Source organism: Cebus imitator, unplaced genomic scaffold, assembly GCF_001604975.1.
Source record: "Cebus imitator isolate Cc_AM_T3 unplaced genomic scaffold, Cebus_imitator-1.0 Scaffold9, whole genome shotgun sequence".
Classification (NCBI taxonomy): domain Eukaryota; kingdom Metazoa; phylum Chordata; class Mammalia; order Primates; family Cebidae; genus Cebus; species Cebus imitator.
In genome coordinates this window covers 11196837-11219774 of record NW_016107324.1, presented here as the reverse complement: position 1 = coordinate 11219774, position 22938 = coordinate 11196837, and the positions used below count along the sequence as shown (strand labels likewise).

At 51.4% G+C, this 22938-nt stretch overlaps 1 protein-coding gene across 1 annotated transcript in view; it reads left to right on the top strand.

Moving 5' to 3' along the window:
- DUOX1 (dual oxidase 1) overlaps nt 1–22451 on the top strand; it is a 34186-nt gene extending 11735 nt beyond the window's left edge. Inside the window, exons 16-33 of the mRNA XM_017545529.2 lie at nt 636–835; nt 1482–1667; nt 4288–4513; nt 4748–4841; nt 5121–5296; nt 7509–7578; nt 8008–8133; nt 8735–8913; nt 9200–9430; nt 10299–10398; nt 10668–10717; nt 12495–12622; nt 17461–17614; nt 18309–18541; nt 18790–18948; nt 20401–20556; nt 20659–20787; nt 21651–22451. Coding sequence (XP_017401018.1) covers nt 636–835; nt 1482–1667; nt 4288–4513; nt 4748–4841; nt 5121–5296; nt 7509–7578; nt 8008–8133; nt 8735–8913; nt 9200–9430; nt 10299–10398; nt 10668–10717; nt 12495–12622; nt 17461–17614; nt 18309–18541; nt 18790–18948; nt 20401–20556; nt 20659–20787; nt 21651–21773 — 2720 coding nt within the window. The 3' untranslated portion in view covers nt 21774–22451. The remainder of the gene's footprint in view (nt 1–635; nt 836–1481; nt 1668–4287; nt 4514–4747; nt 4842–5120; nt 5297–7508; nt 7579–8007; nt 8134–8734; nt 8914–9199; nt 9431–10298; nt 10399–10667; nt 10718–12494; nt 12623–17460; nt 17615–18308; nt 18542–18789; nt 18949–20400; nt 20557–20658; nt 20788–21650) is intronic.
- Nucleotides 22452–22938: the final 487 nt, after the last annotated feature.

Below are 22938 nucleotides of genomic sequence, written 5' to 3'. Positions count from 1 at the left end.
CTACCCCAGCAGCCTAAGGAAAAGGCCTCCCTTTTCTAGGACTGTAGGCAAGGCCACAGTGGCATTAAGCAGAAGTTGGACCTGGAGTCCTGCAGCCTCCAGAGTTCCTAATGTGCAGGAGCCATTGGACCCTGCCTGGATTTTACAGGGTTACTACGATTCACGAATCCCTGGGCACTGCTGATTTGTAGCCTATCACGCTGGAACTCCAGGCAACAGAGAAGTGACTAATGAAGGTCCAGAGTCAGACTGGGATTGGAATCTTGGTTCCACCACCACCTATTGGGCCTTAGGCAGATATTTAAATCACTCTAAATATATTTTTTTTCTTATTTATAAAATAGGAATAATAATAGCACCTACCTCACAGATTTTTAATTAAATGAATTAGTTCATGTAGAGCACTTGGTATAGTATTGAACACATAGTAAACATTCAGGTAATGATAGTTACTATTCTTTCCATGGGGCTAGAGGCACTCCTGGGCTTTCAGGGAGGAAATTACCCTCATTACTCCAGAAGGGGACAATGAACTGTGGAGGCCTTGATCTAAATTCAGCCCTGAGCTGGCCCTCTTCCTCCCACTGTACCTCTGGCAGGTCCCAGCTGACAAAGCCCTGTCTCTCTGCCCCCAGCTTTGGAATGGCAAGGCCGCAAGGAGCCCTGCCGGCCAGTGCTGCTTCACTTACAGCCCGGGCAGATCCGTGTGGTAGACGGGAGCTTCACTGTGCTCCGCACCATCCAGCTGCAGCCTCCACAGCAGGTCAACCTCATCCTGTCCAGCAACCATGGACGCCGCACACTGCTGCTCAAGATCCCCAAGGAGTATGATCTGGTATGGCTCAGCTGGCCTCTGACTTCTTGTCCACAGCCAAAACCAGGGAGGCAGCCAGGTGGAGGGGAGGGAGCACAGGGCCAGGAGACAGGAAATGATATTGTGCAGGAGTCTGGCTTCTTGTCCTGATAGTACCTGATAGAGAGATAAACTTGGACACATTTATCCTGCTCTGGGCCTGCTGGATGACATAATCTCCATGGCTGCCCCTAACTCTTGCAACCACAGTCTGCCTCCTTTCCTAAGGACTACCTGTCAGATCCTAGCTGGGTGTCCTTGCAAGAAGCAAAGCCCTCTTCCCTGTCCTCTTATCTCAGGATGTAGTGAATTTTTAGAGATTTTGGAGGAGAGCTAAATCAGAGGCCTGGCTCACGATCCTCTCCATCCTCTGGCCTCCCCAAACTCCTCTTCCTTTTCCAATGTGTAAGAGAGGGAAGAATGTCTTTGTATATGTGCCTTTACATGCAAACTCTACACCTATGAGCAAGTCACTTAACCCTACTGAGCCCCTTTCCTCTTCTGTAAAAGAAGATACAGTATCTCTTTTCCAAGGCCACTCCAGTGGCCCCTCTGACATAATCCATGTAAAGTGCCTAACCTCAAGAGGCCTTGACAAATGATTGCTTTTCTTGGGTTGCCTCCTTAGGTACTGCTGTTTAACTTGGAGGAAGAGCGGCAGGCGCTGGTGGAAAACCTCCGGGCAGCTCTGAAGGAGAGCGGGTTGAGCTTCCAGGAGTGGGAGCTGCGGGAGCAGGAGCTGATGAGGGCAGCTGTGACGCGGGAACAGCGGAGCCACCTCCTAGAGACCTTTTTCAGGCACCTTTTCTCCCAGGTGTGTACATGGGACCAGATCAGTCCTTATGCTGTGGTGGCATCCTTACCTGCATGAGGCCATGGGGGTGACTCCAGAGGAAGTCAGAAACCAAGCTCTCAGCTAATAATCAAGTCTATCGCAATTTCAGATGAATCACCAGACTTTATCATAAGGAGTTGCCTCTGTCCCCAACTGAACCCCACCTCTAACTACGAGGCTGTAGTCAGGGGATGCCTGGGAATGGGCTTCTCTGCATGCATTGCTTATCGCTCTCCTCAGGGCTGCCCATCCTCGCTCATCTCAGCCTGCCCCAAAGACTGCAGAGACCCAGGGCAGTGTGGGCACCAAGAGAAATATTGTTCACCCCTCCTTGGGGGAGTGCAGCTGCCAGAGCCCTCCAGGGGTCATTGATGTCCACCTTGCAGGCTTCTGAGAGCGACTGGGAGGATGTAGGGAAACAAGACAAAAATGCAGAGACTTGAGTCCACAGCTGGCACAAAAATAAAGGCAGTCTGGGGGCAGGGTAGAGGAGTGGAGAAACGTGGTAGATAAAGATAAATACGGCCAGGAATGGTGGCTCATGCCTATAATCCTAGCATTTGAGAGGCCGAGGCGGGTGGATCACCTAAGGTCAGAGGTTCAAGACCAGCCTAGCCAACATGGCAAAACACCATCTCTATTAAAAATACAAAAATTAAGGCCAGGTGAGGTGGCTCACACCTGTAATCCCAGCACTTTGGGAGGCTGAGGCAGGTGGATCATGAGGTCAGGAGTTCAAGTCCAGCCTGGCCAATATGGTGAAACCCTGTCTCTACTAAAATGCAAAACTTAGCCGGGCGTAGTGGCAGGTGCCTGTAATCCCAGCTACTCGGGAGGCTGAGGCAAGAGAATAGCTTGAATCTGGGAGGCAGAGGTTGCAGCAAGCCGATATTGCACCACTGCACTGTAGCCTGGTGACAGACAGAGATTCCATCTCCAAAAAAACAAAAAACAAAAATCAGCCAGTTGTGGTGGCACATGCCTGTAATCCCATCTACTCAGGAGGCTGAGGCAGAAGAATCGCTTGAACCTGGGAGGCAGAGGTTGCAGTGAGCTGAGATCAGGCCACTGTACTCGAGCCTGAGCAACAGAGATTCTATTTCAATTAAAAAAAAAAAAAAGATAAATACAGCATAATTCTCCCACTAAAGCAGCTTATCATTCCACTGGGAAGATGGGACATGCAAAGAAAGGAAGATAACTGGCAAAGAAAGAGGGCTGTAAAAGTGACTCAGGAAATCAGTGATTGAGGATCTCAGAGAAGACGGTGAGCCTTCGGTCTGCTGTAAGGTCATGATGGAGGTGACATTTGGCAAAGACTTAAAATTGGACAAGTATTTGCTCAGAGGAAAGGGACACGAGGGACTGAACAGAGGGCCCCATAGAAGGGCAAAAAAATTGATGTTTGAGGAAAAATATCAGGGTCATGGCTGGGGAGAGGATTCATGAGAGAAGCAACCATTGAAGGGACATGTACTCTGTGCCAGGAACATGACTTAAAGTCATTTGAGGACAAATAAGTTGAACTTGAACTTGAGTATGTACTAGAACAGAGGGACCCTCAGCTGGATGACTCTGTGCCAGCGCCCAGGCAGGACTGGGCATCTCCACTCATTCAGGATCCATCGGGGCTATGGGAACTCCCTGTGCTGAGACATGAAGGGTGCTGATAGATACAGGGGGTGGCTTTCAGTCTCTCATATCCACACAGTGATATCAACATAACAATTTTTGTTGATTCTCACAATAAACCTGTAAGATAAGTAGGGCAGATGAGGAAATGAATCCCAGACAACTGAAGAGACTTGCCTGAGGTCATGCAGCAAGCAGGTAACAGAGTTGGGACATGAACCTGGGTCTCTTGCCTCCAGCACTAGGCTCTTTCCACTACAGTACCTTGTTTGAAGCTATAAGGTTTCACCTCTTGAAACCATCACCAGATTTGGAGTAGGCACCCCAGTTGACAGGCAGGAAAGACAGGTACTATGGCCTATGGCCTGCCTGCTTCCTCTCTGCCTATTCTCTCACGCTGGGGCAGCATCTAGGTGAGCTGGGGATGGCCACAATGAGAATTCCCCTTTCCTAAGCCCAGCTGAAGCCTTGTTTTAGTTAAAACTTTTTTACATATAAGTTAAGAGAAACCCCAATAAGCTAGCATCGACAAAGGGTCACTTGACTCTGAGGATACGGGGATGTCTCAGGAATTCCAAAGGGAGGACTTCAAGTTGGCCTGAAAGGACCTAGAAAAGGAAAGCTGTCAGCCAATGAGGCCACTCCTCTCCTAGGCTGCCTCTGTCTTACTTTGTCTCTGTGGCTGAGCACTTGGAAGAAGAGAATGGTCCATACTTTCTGAGCTTTCTTGTGCTGAGGTCAAGACAGACCTCATACTTCTTAGTTCCAGGTGAGCTCCCTGTACAGTCAGCAGACAGAGGGTCAGGGCTCTGTAGAACAAACATGGCCTCGGGGACCAGCATAGGGCCACCTAGCAGAGGGGGTCCTGGGAAGATACCTCAAAAGGTGGCTCCTACAGGGCTCAGCTGAACTTCAAGTCGAGGAATCCTTGTCTTCTCTCCCTCCCTCTGCTGCTGCCCAAGTGCAGGTGCTGGACATCAACCAGGCCGATGCAGGGACCCTGCCCCTGGACTCCTCCCAGAAGGTGCGGGAGGCCCTGACCTGCGAGCTGAGCAGGGCCGAGTTTGCCGAGTCCCTGGGCCTCAAGCCCCAGGACATGTTTGTGGAGTCCATGTTCTCTCTGGCTGACAAGGATGGCAATGGCTACCTGTCCTTCCGGGAGTTCCTGGACATCCTGGTGGTCTTCATGAAAGGTGAGAGAGGAGGGAATGACAGGAGAGGCTGGACAGGGGCTGGATTTGTTGGAGGTGGGGAAGCCCTGGGCCAGGTCTCCAGCTATGGCAGATGCCCAGGAGTGACCAGGCAGGGGTCAGGAAGCAGAGTGACTCTTGCTATGTCCAGCAGTTGGTCATCACACTGGTGTGAGGCCCCTTCTGGCCAGCCTGGGGGTGCAGGGGACTCTCCTTATGCAGTCCTCCCTCTCCCAGGCTCTCCTGAGGAAAAGTCTCACCTTATGTTCCGTATGTACGACTTCGATGGGAATGGCCTCATTTCCAAGGATGAGTTCATCAGGATGCTGAGGTTGGTTTTCTGGAACAGCCAAGAGAATGGGCCAGGGCAGGGATGCCAGGGCAAAGAGGTGGGACCTGAAGAAGAGAGCAGAAGGGCCAAGGAAGGCAGAGGCCTCCTTACCCATGTAACCAGAGGCTGCTCCAACTAGCAGGGGGCTTGGGTTTCGACCAGTCAGGGCCCTTCCATATGGGCAGCGAGGGCTTGGTGTGATGGAGTCACACCAAGTGTGACTGTGTCTGGGCCCCAGGCCCCAGTCAGGGCCTGATGGTTCTGCTCCCCTAACCCCAGGTCCTTCATCGAGATCTCCAACAACTGTCTGTCCAAGGCCCAGCTGGCTGAGGTGGTGGAGTCCATGTTCCGGGAGTCAGGCTTCCAGGACAAGGAGGAGCTGACATGGGAGGATTTTCACTTCATGCTGCGGGACCATGACAGCGAGCTCCGGTTCACACAGCTCTGTGTCAAAGGTGGGGCAGCCTGGTAGGCAGCACTGACTTACCGGTTAGGCATAGTAGGCACAATGCCCACCTACTATTAGGAGTCCACAGAAATGTTTTAATTTCTCTTAAAATCAGAAGGAAAAAATGAATGTAGTAACATGAGTATATAATAATGTATATAGCTTGGATTGTAGTTTTCTTTATATCATCATAATTATATAATATAATTTTTAAATATTTTTATTTTTAATTTTTATAAAGGAAAGGGCCCAAAAAGGTTTTAAAAGTGCCTAGGGCCCACGAAAGTCATAATGCAGCTCTGCTGGTGGGGTCGGTAGGGTTGGGATAGGGTAGGGAATAGTGGTTGGAACTCTGCTTCCCCTGGCTCCCTGCCAAATCCTTCTGTGCCTGGTGCCCAGGGCAGAGGGAGACTGTCTCCCTGTTACAGCCCTACCCAGGCCATACTCCTTTCAGCTGGGGCATCTGGTTGTGGGGGTGAGGTGCTGTCTCTTGGGGTTCTTTTGCCACTATTTCTCCTGGCTGAGTGCTCAGTAAATGTTTGCTGAGTACATGAAGACCCAGTTCTGTTGTCCTTCCCCCTACTTCCTGCCCCAGTGTCTGATTCAATTGGAGGCAGCTAGAGTTAAGAGTGAGGAAGGGGCAAGAAGCAGGCAGGAGTGTCTGTCTCTGGTGTGCTCTGAGTTGTTATGGCATATTCTCACTGTGGCACTCTCACTGGGGCATGCTAAGGCCAAACCCAGCCCCTCCCAGGATTATGAGAAGGGGTAGGCTGAGCAGCCTCCATAGGGAAGAGGGGCAAGTTAGACAAGACACAGATGAGCCTCTGGTCAGGGCTTCCCCCTGGGGTAAGGAGAGCTGGAAGAGAAGGAAGCCAGCACTCCTGATTCTGCAGCTTTTTACCTTTCCCAGGCAGCCAGAGCAGCAGGCACCTGGGCCTGAGGGCAGGGGCAAGGAAGGTAAATGGAAGGGAGCCCACACCATGGAGTCCCAGGGACATCCAGCACCTGGGGTGGAGGGTAAGACCAGGGTTGGGGATTGAAAAGGATTAGCACTATTATTTTATTTTCATTGTTGTTGTCTTGTACATTGTTGTTGACTACAGTTTTTTGTTTTTTGTTTTTTTTCTTAAAGATTTAAAAATTAAAGAAAAGGAACAAAGAACCAAGTGCAATAGCTCATGCCTGTAGTCCCAGCACTTTGGGAGGCCAAAGCAGGAGGATCACTTGAGGTCAGGAGTTTGAGACCAGCCTGGCCAACATGGTGAAACCCCATCTCTATAAAAAATACAAAAATTACCCAGGTGTCGTGGCGCATGCCTGTAGTCCCAGCTACTCCAGAACCTGAGGCACAAGAATCGCTTGAACCAGGAGGAGGAGATTGCAGTGATCCAAGACTGTGCCACTGCTCTCCAGCCTGGGTAACAGAGTGAGACTCTGTCTCAAAAAAAAGAGATGTTCCTTCACTTTTCACCTAGATATGCTATTTGTTACCATTGTGCCACATTTGCTGTTTGTGGAACATCTGTGAGTACAGGCATTAATGCTTTTTTTAAAAAACATTCTGATTTAAATCTAATTTAGTTCAGCTTACCTTCTTTTGGCCTCAGCTATAGACCAGGGTCATCTTCAGGTACTTGGAAGAAACCCAGAGATTCCCAGGCCTCCTGTGGAAACTTGGCTTTGCAGCTTAGTCCTGCCCTGCCTTCAGTGCTCAACCCAGACAGGAACAATGGGGTGGCTCCTGGGAGAATTTTTCTCCTGAATATTTTATTATGAACATTTTCTAACATAGAAAAGTAGAAAGAACTGTAGTATGATCTCCCATACACCTACCACCTAGATTCTACATTTAACTCTTGGAGGTTTTAAGCTGGAGGATCTTAAGCTGAATTTTTATGGCACAGCGGGCTCAGCAGGCAGGTTATATACAGTTCCTGAACTCTACCCCATAGTCCCAGAAGTGGGACTGAGCATGGATACACTTTAGGGAAGCCTGCCTGGCCAACTTTCTTTCAGGCCTTCTCCCTGTCCACCTACAGCTGGGTCCAGCTCACCCTGGGGACAAGGGATGAGATTGGGGCACCTCAAGGCAGGGCCTCCATTGGTCTGGGACTGTCCACTGTGTCTGAACATGGGATGGCAGGAGTGCTATGCATCTGAGCCAGGCCCTCCTGGGCTCTGGACCCTGTGCTGCTCCCTAGCCTGGCTCTGCTTTTCAGGGGTGGATGTGCCTGAAGTCATCAAGGACCTCTGCCGGCGAGCCTCCTACATCAGCCAGGAGAAGATCTGGTGAGCCCCCATCTGGGATGCTGGAGAGAGGAAATGTTGCCATTTCTCTCCAACATTTCCTCCCTCCAACATCCCTCTCCCCTGAATGGCTGGGATCAGGGCCACCGCTAGCCCATGTAACACCTTCAAACAAATTAGAAAAAGGCACCCCTTTCTCTAGGCACACAGCAGAAAGCCTGCTGGATTTTCCCTCTCACTTACAGCCTGGCCCCAATGCCCTTGTGATGGGTAAAGGCTTATGTAACAAGCCTTAGTGAGGACCCCCAAGATCTGACTCACTCTGTCTATAGGTGTCCTTGGGAATCCTGCTGTCCCCTTCTGACAGCTCTCATCCTTCCTCAACAGAATGGGTGTGGAGGCAGGCCAGGGCAGCAGAGGAACAAGTGGCTGAGATGGCTAGCATCCTATCTCTTACCATTCTTGTCTTAGTCCCTCTCCCAGAGTGAGTGCCTGCTGTTCCCGCAGCAGCGTTGAGACTGAGTTGACACCTCAGAGACTGCAGTGCCCCATGGACACGGACCCTCCCCAGGAGATTCGGCGGAGGTTTGGCAAGAAGTATGCCTGCTCTTCCCCTTAAGCCCAGGCAGTTCACCCATTGCTTCAGTTTACATACATCCTTTCCTTGTTGGTAGGCACTGTGCTAAACATTGTGGGTGCAGGCAGGGTGAACAGTCCTTGTCCAAGAACATCACAATCTAAGGAGATGGTTTGGTACACTGATCATTTCAATGTCAACTGATGACTATTCTAATAGTGGTAAGAGCGAAGGGCTTTGGAACTCAAGGAAGCACTCACCTCTGCCAGGGAGGTCAGAGGTGCCCTCATGGAATAGGTATCCTTTGAGTCTCTAGTAAAGGCTGTGAGTGCTGGGTGGGGGTTGGGAGCTACAGACTGAGTGTGAATGAACATGGGTGGATGGAGTGCATCCCCTGGGAAGAAATGACCATTCCGGGCCATCCCTCCGCTGCCAGCTTGCTTATGGAGTGCAATATAGCCTGATGTAGTGAGGTCTGAACCTACTTCCACAAGAGTCACCCAGTTGCTTTTTCAGAAGCGGTGGGCTTCCCTCCTTCTGGGCGGCTCCCCTCTGGGAAGTGGGGCCCCACTAGCGTTGGGTCTGATGGGGGGCCAAGGACTAAGGCTTCCTGTCTCCCAGGGTAACGTCATTCCAGCCCTTGCTGTTCACTGAGGCGCACCGAGAGAAGTTCCAGCGCAGCCGTCTCCACCAGACCATGCAGCAGTTCAAGCGCTTCATTGAGAACTACCGGCGCCACATCGGCTGCGTGGCCGTGTTCTATGCCATCACTGGGGGACTTTTCCTGGAGAGGGCCTACTGTGAGTGACTTCACTTACCACAAGCCCTGTCCCTAGGCTTGCAATGAGTGATCGCCCTGGGGGTGAGGCCTACTGTGAGTGACAGACAGCCCCAGGGCGGGGCCTGCAATAACTGCCAGCCCTGGGTCGGGTGACTGCACCTTGCTGAATGGAGCCTGAGTGAAGACTGTGCTGGGGAGGCCTGTTGTGAGTGGCAACTGGCCAGCACCTGCAGCTGATGACCTCCCTAACTAGCTCTCTCTCCTCTGCACTGCCTCTCCCTTGCCTACCTGGGCCCCCTGTGCAGACTACGCCTTTGCCGCACACCACACGGGCATCACGGACACCACCCGCGTAGGCATCATCCTGTCACGGGGCACGGCGGCCAGCATCTCCTTCATGTTCTCCTACATCCTGCTCACCATGTGCCGCAACCTCATCACCTTCCTGCGAGAAACCTTCCTCAACCGCTATGTGCCCTTCGACGCCGCTGTCGACTTCCATCGCCTCATTGCCTCCACTGCCATCGTCCTCACAGGCAGGGCCTGGGTGTCCTTGGGAGGCTCTCCAGGGCCTCCCATCCCGCTGGCTTTCCCTCCTCTGAGAGACCCCTCTGTGCTGGCATTTACCTTTAACGTCCTTCTCCATAAGGATGGAGTTGGCCTGGGCCAGGGTGTAAAGTAAGCCAGGGAGCCCATCACTAGTCACTGCCAAGTGCCTCTTCCCACACTTTCCAGGGTACCTCACCAGCCTCAGCTGATGAGTTACTAACACCCCAGAATGAGTGTGCATAATGTTTCATTTCTCCAACTTTTTATGTTTTAAAGTATGACTCTGTGAGAGAAAGCACAGGAATGAACTTCTAATGCTGTAATTTCAGACTCACATGGTTATGTGCATGGATGGTGTGTCTATGGGGTGTGCAGCAGGGCCAGGAGATTGATTAGAGGTTAGAAGTCTAGGCTAGGTGCAGTGGCTCATGCCTGTAATCCCAGCACTTTCAGAGGCTGAGGCAGGTAGATCACTCGAGGTCAGGAGTTCGAGACCAGCCTGGCCAATATGGTGAAACCCTGTCTCTACTAAAAATACAAAAATCAGCCAGGTGTACTGGCATGCACCTGTAGTCCCAGGTACTTGGGAGGCTGAGGCAGAAGAATTGCTTGAACCTGGGAGGCAGAGGTTGCAGTGAGCTAAGATTGCACCACTGCCTTCCAGCCTGGGCAAGAGCAAGACTCCATCTAAAACAAACAAACAAACAAACAAAAAAAAAAAAAACAAAGGTCAGAAGCCCCCTAGGGTGCTTCTTCAGGCCCCCTACTCTAGCCAGGGTCCTCCACCTTGGGCTCAATGAGTGAGCACCCACTCTGGGCTGCCCCAAGCTCACCACCCTGTCTGTTCTTCCTTAGTCTTACACAGTGTGGGCCATGTGGTGAATGTGTACCTGTTCTCCATCAGCCCCCTCAGCATCCTCTCCTGCCTCTTTCCTGGCCTATTCCATGATGACGGGTGAGTAGGTGTGAGTGTGTGTGTGTGTGTGTGTGTGTGTGTGTGTGTGTGTAGTGGGAGGATTCCTTTTGGGTGGAAAGAAACAAATTCTCTGGCTCGGAGGAGAGTGTCACTTTCTAGGTTACAGGACAGACAGTGACCAGCCTGAGCCCCCAATGCCAAGTCAGCAGGAGAGACTGGTGTCTGAGTTGGGATGCCTCCCCTAGAGGGTCCCATCTGGAAGTCCCAGAGATCTCTCAGGGTCTCTCCTTGCTGTCCCTTTCACACAGGTCTGAGTTTCCCCAGAAGTATTACTGGTGGTTCTTCCAGACTGTACCAGGTAAGAACCCTCCCTGATCCATGAATTTCTGGACCTGTCTGTGAGCTCAAGGCTCTGGGTTCTCTGTACCCCGGAGCAGACCAGGTTCACTCACTCAGTTCTTCTGGTGACCCAGGCTCTGCCCTCTGGCCGGATGATACTACTAGGTGGCAGGAGACTTAGACTATTCTGCAATGCAGTCCTCCTCCCAGGAGCTTAGCTGGGTTTCTGCCCCTACTTTGGGCTAGTTCCTCCTCTAGTAGGGGTAGTAGGAGAAATAGGTCCTACTCTGGACTAGTTCCAGTGGAATAGGAGTGGCTACCTCTTCCTCCAACACACACACATACCATAACTGTAGCTTGGAGAAACGCTGTACCCCAACTGCATGGGGGAGGGGTCAGGCTCTTTGTCAATCCAGACAGAGGCCTCTACCCAGTATGCCTTGAAAAGAGTGTTTGGGGGATATTCCTAACTCCTTATAATCACCCATCTTAGAGCTATTAGCTGTGAATCTATTCAAACTCTCTTGAAGCTATTTATAGTTTCAGTCTGTTCCTTCCTTGGGGTAACACAATCTCTATACTGGCTCCTCTCTGTGAAACACAGCATGGCTTTTTTTTTTTTTTTTAATCCTAAAATGATCTGCTTTGAACTTCAGAGGGTGCTTGCTAATTCCTGCACACTGAGATTTAGTGGATAAGGCTGTGTTTATGCTCTCCTCTCCTTTTAGGACTTTACAGGCTTTGGTTAGATCCCTTCTTAACCTTTGCTTTTTTACACTTCAGGGCTCTAATCTTCTTAACTTCTGCCTCTCTCCTCCTTGATCACTTGAGGGACCATTCTCTGTCCTCCCCACCCTGCCCTGGCTCCAGTATTATCCCCCTATATAACTATGGCCTGCATCCCCTGTGAGAGGAGGGGCCTGCCACCAACTCTGGGTTGTACTTGGGGACTCTGGTGATGAGCAGGGAGTGTGGTGCTGCCCAGCCACTAACAGTGCCAGTGCTCATGTTGTGTGCTGTGGCAGCCAGTGAAGAGTGATGCAGGGACAAGGACCAAACCTTGACTCAGTGAGGGCAGGCCTGCCATTTCCATTGTCTGACCCAGAGTGGACACCCTGTGCATCCATTCATTCAGCACACATTTATATAGGGCCCACGGTGTGCCAGGCCACTGCACTAGGCACTAGGATTCAGTGGCAAACTTAGCCCATTCCTTGTACTTGAAAACCTGAGAGTCAGGAAACTGACACACAAAAACCAAATAATGACATGGGTGAAAAATCGGCTGGGCACAGTGGCTCATACCTATAATCCCGGCACTTTGGGAGGTCAAGGTGGGAGGATCACCTGAGGCCAGGAATTCAAGACCAGCCTGGCCAACATGGCGAAACCCTATCTCGACTAAAAATACAAAAATTAGCTGGGCATGGTGGTGCATGCCTGTAGTCCCAGCTATTTGGGAAGGTGAGACAGGAGAATCACTTTAACTCAGAAGGCGGAGGTTGCAGTGAGCCAAGATTTTGCCATTGCACTCCAACCTGGGTGACAGAGCAAGACTCTCTCAAAAAAAAAAAAAAAAAAAAAATCATGGTGACAAGGGCTATGAAAAATGAATAAGGTCTGCTGAAATAAAAGGTACTTGTGATCGTGGTATGGGGAGAGAGGACAAGAGGAGAATGCTGGGATATTCTTACCCCAACTTGGGCAGTGGAGTGGAGAGGGGACCTTGGAAGCCCCAGAATAGCCCCCTTTCATGGCACTGTTCCTCCACTTTCCACCCTATGTTCACATTGCAGGCCTCACAGGGGTTGTGCTGCTCCTGGTCCTGGCCATCATGTATGTCTTCGCCTCCCACCACTTCCGCCGCTGCAGCTTTCGGGGCTTCTGGCTGACCCACCACCTCTACATCCTGCTCTACGTCCTGGTGAGGGCTTTTGGTGTTGAGCCAGGCCAGGAGGGTATGGGTAGGACATATCCAGAGAGGGAAGGAGGGTTGAGACATTCGTTCTATTTCAAGTTATCTGAAGCATCCTCTTCACTTCTCCACATCCCTCTTTGAAGGTGGAGATGATAGTACAGGGCTCTCCAGTAGGATGACCCAAATATGCAGCACTTGGAAGGTCAGCTCCCTAGCATGGGTTTTGCAGTAGCAGCCCTGCCAGACTGATCTCCATTCCTCAAAGACACCTCTATGTCACTTCTGCCCAGCTAGTCTTTCCCTACTTTGGGTGGCTGCGTTTGGCTCCTGGGTAGACTACTTGCACCCAAAAGAACATCACCCTTTTTGAAGAAACTTATATTAAATGGGTTCTGCCATTTTTGTTCTGACCCTATTTGGGGGGGCATTACTCATAACACCCCACTAACTGCCACTTGTACAGCATATAAGCTTCTTCAAAATGTCTTCAGATGGACTGCCGATCAAATGATTTTTTTTGAGAAGGGAGAAGTCTTGCCTTGTCACCCAGGCTGGAGCGCAATGGCACAATCTCAGTTCACTGTAAACTCTGCCACCTGGGTTCAAGCCATTTTCCTGCATCAGCCTCCTAGGTAGCTGGGACTATAGGCACGTGCCACCATGCCCAGCTAATTTTTTGTATTTTTAGTAGAGACGGGGTTTCACCATGTTAGCCAGGATGGTCTCAATCTCCTGACCTCGTGATCCACCCACCTTGGCCTCCCAAAGTGCTGGGATTACAGGTGTGAGCCACAGTGCCCAGCTGATCAAATGGATTAAGACTCTACCTCCTGCCTCCCTTGGGTTTCTCGTTGGCTGTTTAGCTGCTTAGTTCCCGAACTGATTCTGTGTCCCTGTGTTGTGGCTCTGCTTGCCTGCCTTCCTCGTGAACAGAGACGTTTCCCCAAATGGTACTCTGAGGGCCTCATTTAGAAGCTAAACCAAGTCCCAAGGCTCCAGCTCTTCCCTGCAGTAGAATGGCACACAGGGCTTTCCTTCGTGCTGAAACAAAGAGACACTATACCATGGCCTCGATCAGATTGGCTCCTGCTGTCTGACCTGCCTTCTCTCAGGTGCAGTTCTGTCCTCACTGACAGCAGGGTCTGTTTCATCTTGCCTGTGGCTCAGCATTTCACAGTTCTGAAGATGACTACTCAGCCTTGGCATGATGATGTACGTTTCCTAAGAAATCTCTTTCTTTAGAAGCTGTGACTAATTTACCCTCTCTCTTCCTTTTCCCAATAATGAGTGGGGCACTAGCATTCTTGGCTACTGCTTCTCATGGGGGTGGAGATGACATTCTGGTTCCTGGTGATAAAGCAGCTACTTTGAACTAGATGAGAAATCCACAAGGGTGGCCAGGCAGGCTCCCTAAGACCCAGAGCACTTTCTGATTTGTCCTGGGGTATAGGCATCACTAGGATTCTAAGCCACCCTTCTTGCAAGCAGGAAAGTCAGGGGCTTGAAAGCTGCAGCCAGGCACAGTGGCTGATCACATCTGTAATCCCAGCACGTTGGGACATCAAGATGGGTGGATCACCTAAGGCCAGGAGCTCACGACCGGCCTGGCCAACATTGTGAAACCCCTTCTCTACTGAAAATACAAAAATTAACTAAAATTAACTTAGGAGGCTGAGGCATAAGAATTACTTGAACCCAGCAGGTGAAGGTTGCAGTGAGGTGAGATCGTGCCATTACACTCCAGCCTGGGCCACTGATGGAGACCCTCTCTAAAACAAACAAACAAAAAAAAAAAGAAAGAAAGAAAGAAAGGTGCATACCTCTATGCTAGGCTATACTCATCTTCAGTTTGGGACAATCTCATCTGGGCTCCCCTCATCAGGGCAAAAGCACCCTCTTCGTTCCCACTTATCCCAGGTATGACCACTTAACTTCAAGCAGAAAGACCCTAAAGGACCCTAGCATAGACTAGACCCTGGGGAAGAATGGCCAGTCTTCTGATCCAGGCAGAAGAGGGCAGGGGTAGCACCTCAGAGGCTGAGCTGGCTGGCTACCCCCACCACCCCATCCCACCAGCCAACAAGGAATTTGCAGCAGCCTTGTGGTTTAAAAGGAAAGCCAGCACAAAATAGGGTGTGTAAACAGAGCAGCATGACATCACCCTGCCATTGTGCTCAGCCTGTTTGGAGGCTCAGAAAGCCTTGGGGGTGGGTGTAGGCTCCACAATGAAACAGTGAACTTGGGGAAGGAAGAGCCAGTTCAAAGAGCTCAGAGAGGTTTCAGTTAGTCTTGTAGGGAAAGGTTCAAGAATCTATGAAGAGTCAGCTGGGGGAAGGGACTCCTAAATGCAGAACCGAGTTCAGTTTAAAAGCTATCTGTTCGCCATGTGGGGTGGCTCACTCCTGTAATCCCAGCACTTCAGGAGGCTGAGGTGGGCAGATCACGAGATTGAGACCATCCTGGCTAACACGGTGAAATCCCGTCTCTACGAAAAATACAAAAAATTAGCCAAGCATGGTGGCACGCACCTGTAGTCTCAGCTATTCAGGAGGCTGAGGCAGCAGAATCATTTGAACCTGGGAGTCAGAGGTTGCAGCGAGCTGAGATCACACCACTGCATTCCAGCCCAGGCAACAAAGTGAGACTCTGTCTCAAAAAAAAAAAAAAAAAGATTTGTTAAGGGTCTATTGTGTACTAGCTTTCTGTAGCACCCAGCAGCAGAGGGGGAGACTCTTATCTCTTCCTTAGGAACTTAGGATTCGCTGTGACAAAGTGGCACATTTATGAAATGATCAAAATGAACACTTGATACAGGGTTAATTACTGAGCGGAGTGTTCCAAGCAGGAAGTTATAGGAGTTCATTGAAGGGAGTTTCACTTGGGCTAAATAGGCTAGGGAAGACTTTGAGGAGAAGATTGGACTTGGGCCAAGAGTCTGGGAGAGACAAGCTAAGCTTTGACAGGGCAGAGTGGAAACTGAACAGCAATCCGGGTAAAAGGAAGGGCATGAGCACAGGTGCAGAGATGGGAACGGTGATAGGATATTCAGGAGACAGAGGGGACAGGCCTGGCTGTGGATGGTTATAGGGCATTAGGTTGTAGCAGGACATGCTGCTGGTGATCATGTGGAGGCTGTAGCTGAAACTGAGGGGCTGTGGCTCAGCTGAGAGGCCACGCCACGTGGCAGAGCGTGACAGAGAAAAGAGAAAGAGAAAAGCAGAGCGTGACAAAACCAGGCTTGGGCAACACCCATGACTGGGGGTGGCAGCAGGAATGAAGCCAGTGGAGGAGATGGAAAGCCAGTGGACCAAAGTGGAGAAGCAGTAGAGCATTGCTGCAGAAGTGGCAAGAGGTTGGTTACTATGCCTCAGGCTGCCAAGAGTAGGAGCCAATGTGGCCTGAAAGGAGACCTTGAGATCTGGCCATTTGTGGGGCTGCTGGGCCCTCAGTGGGAAGGTCCTAAGGAAAGGTGGAGGCAGAAGTCAGACTGGGCCAGACTCAGGAGCAAGCAAATGGGAAGAATGTGGCCAAGTAGTGTCTGACCATGTTAGATGAACTTACTAGGGAAAGGACCAGAGCTGGATGATACCTGTCAGTTATTTCATGGAAAAGGGAAACTAGTTAGTTATTCTTAGCCTGGAAGAGGAGAGGATAAACTGGGGAAAAGCCTTTCCCCAACAGTTATTGAGTGCCTCTGTATGCCAGGCAGAAACTGCTAGGAGCCTGTAATAGCAAACAGTCCCTACTCCTTCAGTCCAGTGGGAAAAACAACAGTAAACATGTAAATGAATGTGCAAGCGAAAGTACTGTTGGCTGGGTGTGGTGGCTCATGCCTGTAATCCCAGCACTTTGGGAGGCTGAGGTGGGCAGATCATTTGAGGTCAGGAGTTCAAGACCAGCCTGGCCAGCGTGGTGGAACCCCCGTCTTTACTAAAAATACAAAAATTATCCAGGTGTGGTGGTGGGTGCCAGTAATCCCAGCTACTCGGGAGGGTGAGGAAGAATCTCTTGAATCCAGGAGGCGGAGGTTGCAGTGAGCCGCTATCGAACCATTGCACTCCAGCCTGGGTAATAGAGCGAGACTCTGTCCCCCCATCCCCCAAAACTGAAAGTACTATGGATGACAATGCATACTCTGTTTTTTGTTTGTTTGTTTTTCTTTTTTCACTATCTCCAGTAGTGGTTATAAGCATGACAATGCATACTCTAAGACAGTCAACCGGCAGATGTGGTAGATAGGACTGAAGGGAGGCCTGAGGAGGTGGTGTTTCTACTGAGACCTGAAAAATGAGATTGAGCTAGCCATGGGAAGAACCAGGAGAAGGACATTCCAGGCAGGAGATGCAAAGGTCCTAAAGCAGAAAGGACTTGCCATGTATGAGGAACAGAGAGGGGAGAATGGCTAGCAGCTAGAGGTCAGAGTACTTGCGAGGCCTTGTAGTGCAATGGGAAGGCCACCAAAGCTTTTAAAGCTGGGGATGAACATGATACAATGAACTTTAGAAAGTCACACTGGCTGCCTTGAAGAGACAGGATTATAGTGAGGCAAGACAAGTGAAAGACCTACTTCCACTGGAAGGCTGCTGCATGAGTCCAGGTGACAGGTGACATCGCTTGGTCTAGAGTGGTGTCAGAGATCTGGAAAATACTCTCATTCCTCATGGAATGCTATGGAGGATGGAGTTGGGAGTGGTGAGGTTTTGCATCCTGGAAGGAGCATGGTATGTGGTAAGGTGGGGGTTGGATATACCAGCAGGGAAGGATGCAGGGTCTAAGGCCTGAGCTGGCCCCACACTATGCTGTGGGTGTCGCTAGGTCTGAGTAGAGCTCTTTCCCCCATCCAGCTCATCATCCACGGTAGCTTTGCTCTGATCCAGCTGCCCCGTTTCCATATCTTCTTCCTGGTCCCAGCAATCATCTATGGGGGTGACAAGCTGGTGAGCCTGAGCCGGAAAAAGGTGGAGATCAGCGTGGTGAAGGCGGAGCTGTTGCCCTCAGGTACTAGCCTGGCAGGAGATCAGCTTGGTGGCACTTAGGGAGCTGACGAGGCAGAGGCAGAGTATATACCACATAGTTTCCTGGTTGGGCCCAGTGGAGCTGGCAAGGGCTTTGGGTGGCAAGGACAAAGAAGCTGATGGGGGCTGGGTATGGTGGTTCACGCCTATAATCCCAACACTTTGGGAGGCCGAGGTGAGCAGCTCATGAGGTCAAGAGATGGAGATAGTCCTGGCCAACATGGCGAAACCCTCTCTTTACTAAACACAAAAATTAGCTGGGGGTGGTGGTATGTGCCTGTAGTTCCAACTACTTAGGAGGCTGAGGCAGAATTGCTTGAACCCGGGAGGCAGAGGTTGCAGTGAGCTGAGATCACACCACTGTACTCTATACTGCAGCCTAGTGACAAAGTGAGACTCCGTCTCAAAAAAAAAAAAAAAAGCTGGTAGGAAAGAGCTCTTTGCCAGAGGACCAAGCCTCTCTCATCACAGAGCAGAGAAGCTCAGGTGAGGCTTCCCCTTGCCCAGCTGACCCTCAGCCCCAGGGCTGCCTGGCTTCCCTCAGGGTGAGCTCTGATGGCGGAGGCTTCCCTAGTCATATTCCAGAAGCAGAGCTGAGGCTGCGGGTGGGGAGCTCTCTGGAGGCCACATTGTTGCTGGGTTCAGGGCAGCAGCCTCCACCCACCATCCCTCCCCAGGAGTGACCTACTTGCGGTTCCAGCGGCCCCAGGGCTTTGAGTACAAGTCGGGGCAGTGGGTGCGGATTGCTTGCCTGGCTCTGGGGACCACGGAGTACCACCCCTTCACACTGACCTCCGCGCCCCATGAGGACACACTCAGCCTGCACATCCGGGCAGCAGGGCCCTGGACCACTCGCCTCAGGGAGATTTACTCAGCCCCGACGGGTGACAGATGTGCCAGATACCCAAAGGTACCAGACCCAGGCCATATGTGTCACATGCTCCGATATCTCCTTTGAAGGCCTTGGCCTGGCAGCACTAGACCCCCCACTCTGTTCCTTCCCTCCCCACACCTAGAGACTGGTTGTTCCAGATAATGGCACAAACCCTCCTCTTCCCCTCACTCCATATATGTATCTGCCTTTCCCTCCCTCTCATTTCTGACTTCAGATCTATGGTGGTGGCCAAGCTTAACTCAAACCCATGCCCTTCCCTACAGCTGTATCTTGATGGACCATTTGGAGAGGGCCACCAGGAGTGGCATAAGTTTGAGGTGTCAGTGCTAGTGGGAGGGGGCATTGGGGTCACCCCTTTTGCCTCTATCCTCAAAGACCTGGTCTTCAAGTCATCAGTCAGCTGCCAAGTGTTCTGTAAGAAGGTGAGTGCCCCCTCTTCCCACCGACTCGTGGCCCCTTCTTCCTTGTCATGGTACCCATCTGTGCCTTTCTCCCCTGCCTTTGTTCTTGGTTTCCCTGAACTGGACAGCAGCAAGTTGGTTTGAAACCTGGGGTTAGGTCATGGATGGGGTGGTATCAGGATATAGTTTGCAGATGCCTGGAGGACAGATATAGTTTGCAGATGCCTCCAGGATCCTGCCTGGTTTACAGAAATTCCTTCCTTAGTTGGGGGTGCTCCACATAGGATTTACTTCTCAGAGTTCCTCTAGGAAAGGTTGGAGGGCGTGAAGAAACCCGTTCCTTCTTACAGAGGAGCCCAGCACTTGGAGCCTTACTGCACTGGAAAAGGGAAGGGCACATGGGTGGGGCACAAATGAAACTGGCTCAGATCGCAAGAGGAAGAGGAAGAGAGGGGGCAAAGCAGGGCTGTTGGGCCAGATTGGCCCCAGGAACACAGCTTAAACCCTGAGGCCCTCACACGGGTCCTTTCACCCCAGCCTGGACCTGGTGGCAGGCCCCTGCTCGTCTCTCTGGGCCTGGCAAGTGAGTCAGGGGCCTTGGAATGCAGTGGGCAGAGGCCCAGCCCATGTGCTGTCAGCATTCAGAGGGTGACAGCTCCCTTCCTCTTCTCTGTGTTTTTTTTTGTTTTTTTTTTTTTTGTTTTTTTGTGAGACAGTGTCGCTCTGTTGCCCGGGCTGGAGTGCAGTGATATGATCTCAGCTCACTGCAACCTCTGCTGCCCAGGTTCAGGCCATTCTCCTGCCTCAGCCTCCTGAGTAACTGGGATTACAGGCACCTGCCACCACACCTGGCTAATTTTTCTAGTTTTAGTAGAGATGGGGTTTCACCATCTTGGCCAGGCTGGTCTTGAGCTCCTGACCTCATGATCCACCCCCCTCCGCCTCCCAAAGTGCTGGGATTACAGGTGTGAGTCACGACGCCCAGCAGCCTTCTGCTGCTTAACTATACAGCCCATTTTCTCTGCTCAGGAGCTCCCCACCAGGCAACTTCCAACCACTGATCTCTTTGATCCTATCCCCATTTGCCCATGCAGCTGTTGGGTCTCCCTGAGGCTTTTCTGTGAAATGCCCTTCAGGCACTAGGTGCCTGGCAGCCTGAGCAGGGACCACTGGAGGGAACTGTAGGACAGGCTGAGCATAAGAGCTGCTTCCCATCCCACAGACCTTCACCTGGCAATCACCAAGGGACCTTTCCCATGACCCTGGGCTATCTCTCACTTCCACCTCTCCGTGCTCTGGGGCGACTCCATCTCTGGCCTCAGAGTCTGGCCCTGTGGCCCATACACTCCCATCTCACCAGCCTGTCTAGGGAGGGGCACAAGCTGGCTGAGGTCAGAAGAGTTCTATGGGTATGGATACCCCTAGGATCTAGGGAAGCTGAGCTGAGTCCTGAGCTCCAGCCATGTGTCCCAGATCTACTTCATCTGGGTGACAAGGACCCAGCGTCAGTTTGAGTGGCTGGCTGACATCATCCGAGAGGTGGAGGAGAACGACCACCAGGACCTGGTGTCTGTGCACATCTACATCACCCAGCTGGCTGAGAAGTTTGATCTCAGGACTACCATGCTGGTATGTCAGGATCCGCTAGGAGGGTATGTGGGACACTGTCTGAGCTAGAAGTTGACCCTAGCTGTGCCTGGCTGAACTTTGTTCCACCCTTCTCTACCACAGTACATCTGCGAGCGGCACTTCCAAAAGGTTCTGAACCGGAGTCTATTCACGGGCCTGCGCTCCATCACCCACTTTGGCCGCCCCCCCTTTGAGCCCTTCTTCAACTCCCTGCAGGAGGTCCACCCCCAGGTCAGTCTCACCCATATCCAGGTTCTCTTCCTCTTTATCATTTGGGGTCTGAACAAAGCTCCGAACCCTGCCCCATCAAGGAAGAAATCGACCACTGATGAGGACCGATCCCCTGGGAGATTGGTGGGGTAATGGAAGGGAAAGGATAGGTGGGAGGGTCGCCCTTAGGTGCTAAGGAGGAGGCAGGCAATAGGGACTTGACATCTCTGAAGCCGTGATGTATTGTCCAGAAAGAAGGGCTCAGTCATTGAGCTAGTCCTCGCCATAAACTCAGGGCTACCCTCACCATTAATACTGAGTCAGCCCTCAGACACTGAGGTAACTAACCTTTACCACGAGCATTGGACTAGTCACTACTCACAAATACTGGGCTAGCCCTCCATGAGATGCTGAGCTTTTCCTCAACTTGAACGCTGATTAACCCAAGACCTATTAGAAATGTTGATCTAGCACTTAGCAAAATCCCACTAGACTTATATATACTAAACCAGCTCTCACCATGCATGGTAGAAAGCAAACCATCAGGAGCACTGCTGGCTTTTTTTTTTTTTAAGAAAGGGTGTTGCTCTGTCACCCAGGCTGGAGTGCGGTAGTCCAATCCCAGTTTACTATAACCTCCAACTCCTGGGTGCAAACAATCCTCCCGCCTCAGCCTCCCAAGTAGCTGGGACTACCACTAGTGCACTATGCCCAGCTAATTAAAAAAAAAATGTAGAGACAGGGATCTCGCTATGTTGCCCAGGTTGGTCTTGAACTAGGGAGCTACCCCTTCCTGTGAACTCTGAGTTATCCCTGCCTCTGAACACTGAGCTAGCTCTGCCTCTGAGCAATGAGCTAGCCTTCACTTATTCCTCCTGCAACAGGTCCGGAAGATTGGAGTGTTTAGCTGTGGCCCCCCTGGCATGACCAAGAATGTGGAAAAGGCCTGTCAGCTCATAAACAGGCAGGACCAGACTCACTTCTCCCACCATTATGAGAACTTCTAGGCCCCCTGCCCAGGGACTCTGCCTACCACCCAGTTGAGCAGAGGTTTGGGCCCACACCTCATTTCTGCTCTTCCTATTTCTGGCTGCCTCAGCCTTCTCTCATTTCTTACCTTTCAACCTTGTTCCAGGTGGCCAAGGTCAGTCACCATATGTGGGCTCAGGGACCCCAGGATGTGTCTCAACCTGGAGAAATGGGGGGCAGTGTCTAGGAATTAGAGAGAAATAGGGGAGCTACTGGTTTGGGGCAAACTGAAACCTCTTCTTCGACTTCAAAACAAAACAAACAAAAACAACACACAAAAAAAACCTCGAAAGACAAGCTGACCTGACAAGTACTGTGTGTGCGCATGTCTGTACGTGTGTTGGCATGGTGAGTGTTAGGATGAAGCGGGAGCACAGATGCTGGCATCTTAGAACCTCCCTACTCCCAGACCTCCTCTTCCGGGCTCCCCACTGTCAGAAGGGCTGGCAAATGCCTTGGAGGAGGTAGAGGCTGGACCCATGGCAAGCCATTTACAGAAACCCACTCAGCACCCCAGCCTAACACTACAACTGATTTCACCCAAGGTTTTAAGCACGTATTTTCATCAGACCCTGGCCCGATACCCATCTATGCAAGGCTCCTCAGCCCTCTTCTCCCTGCTCCAGTAGTCTCCCTTACAAATAAATCACTTTTCTGCCTTCAGGGTTTCTTTATTCTGCCTTAGGACTGGTTGGGGCATGGGGAGAGGAAGCCACTCACCCAGCCAGCTAACCAGGCTAGCCCAGACATCTCTCAAGCTGACCAGTGTCCTGAGTAAAGGAGCTGCCCCAAGGCAAAGTGCCCCAGCTAGAGATCCCTTCCCTGGGTGGCCTCCGTGACAGAGGGCCTGTGAGCAGCTAGCATGAGGCCTGGTGAGCCGGCTCAGGAGGGGCAGAGAGGGTGTGGAAGCTTCTGGAGGAGGTGGGGTGGGGAAGAGAACACGGGAGGGGCGGACTCAGCTGGAGCCTATAGGGAGCCAGAGCCGCCTGGCTTGTCCTGGGATCTCAGTCACTCCTAGCCCTTCTCTGAGAAATGGGAAAGTTGGACCCCTGTACCTCCATAGCTCTTCCAGGTAGTGAGATGACGGCAAGGAGACAGATGAACACATCACCTAACCTTTCTGGGCCTGTTTTCTCATCTGCA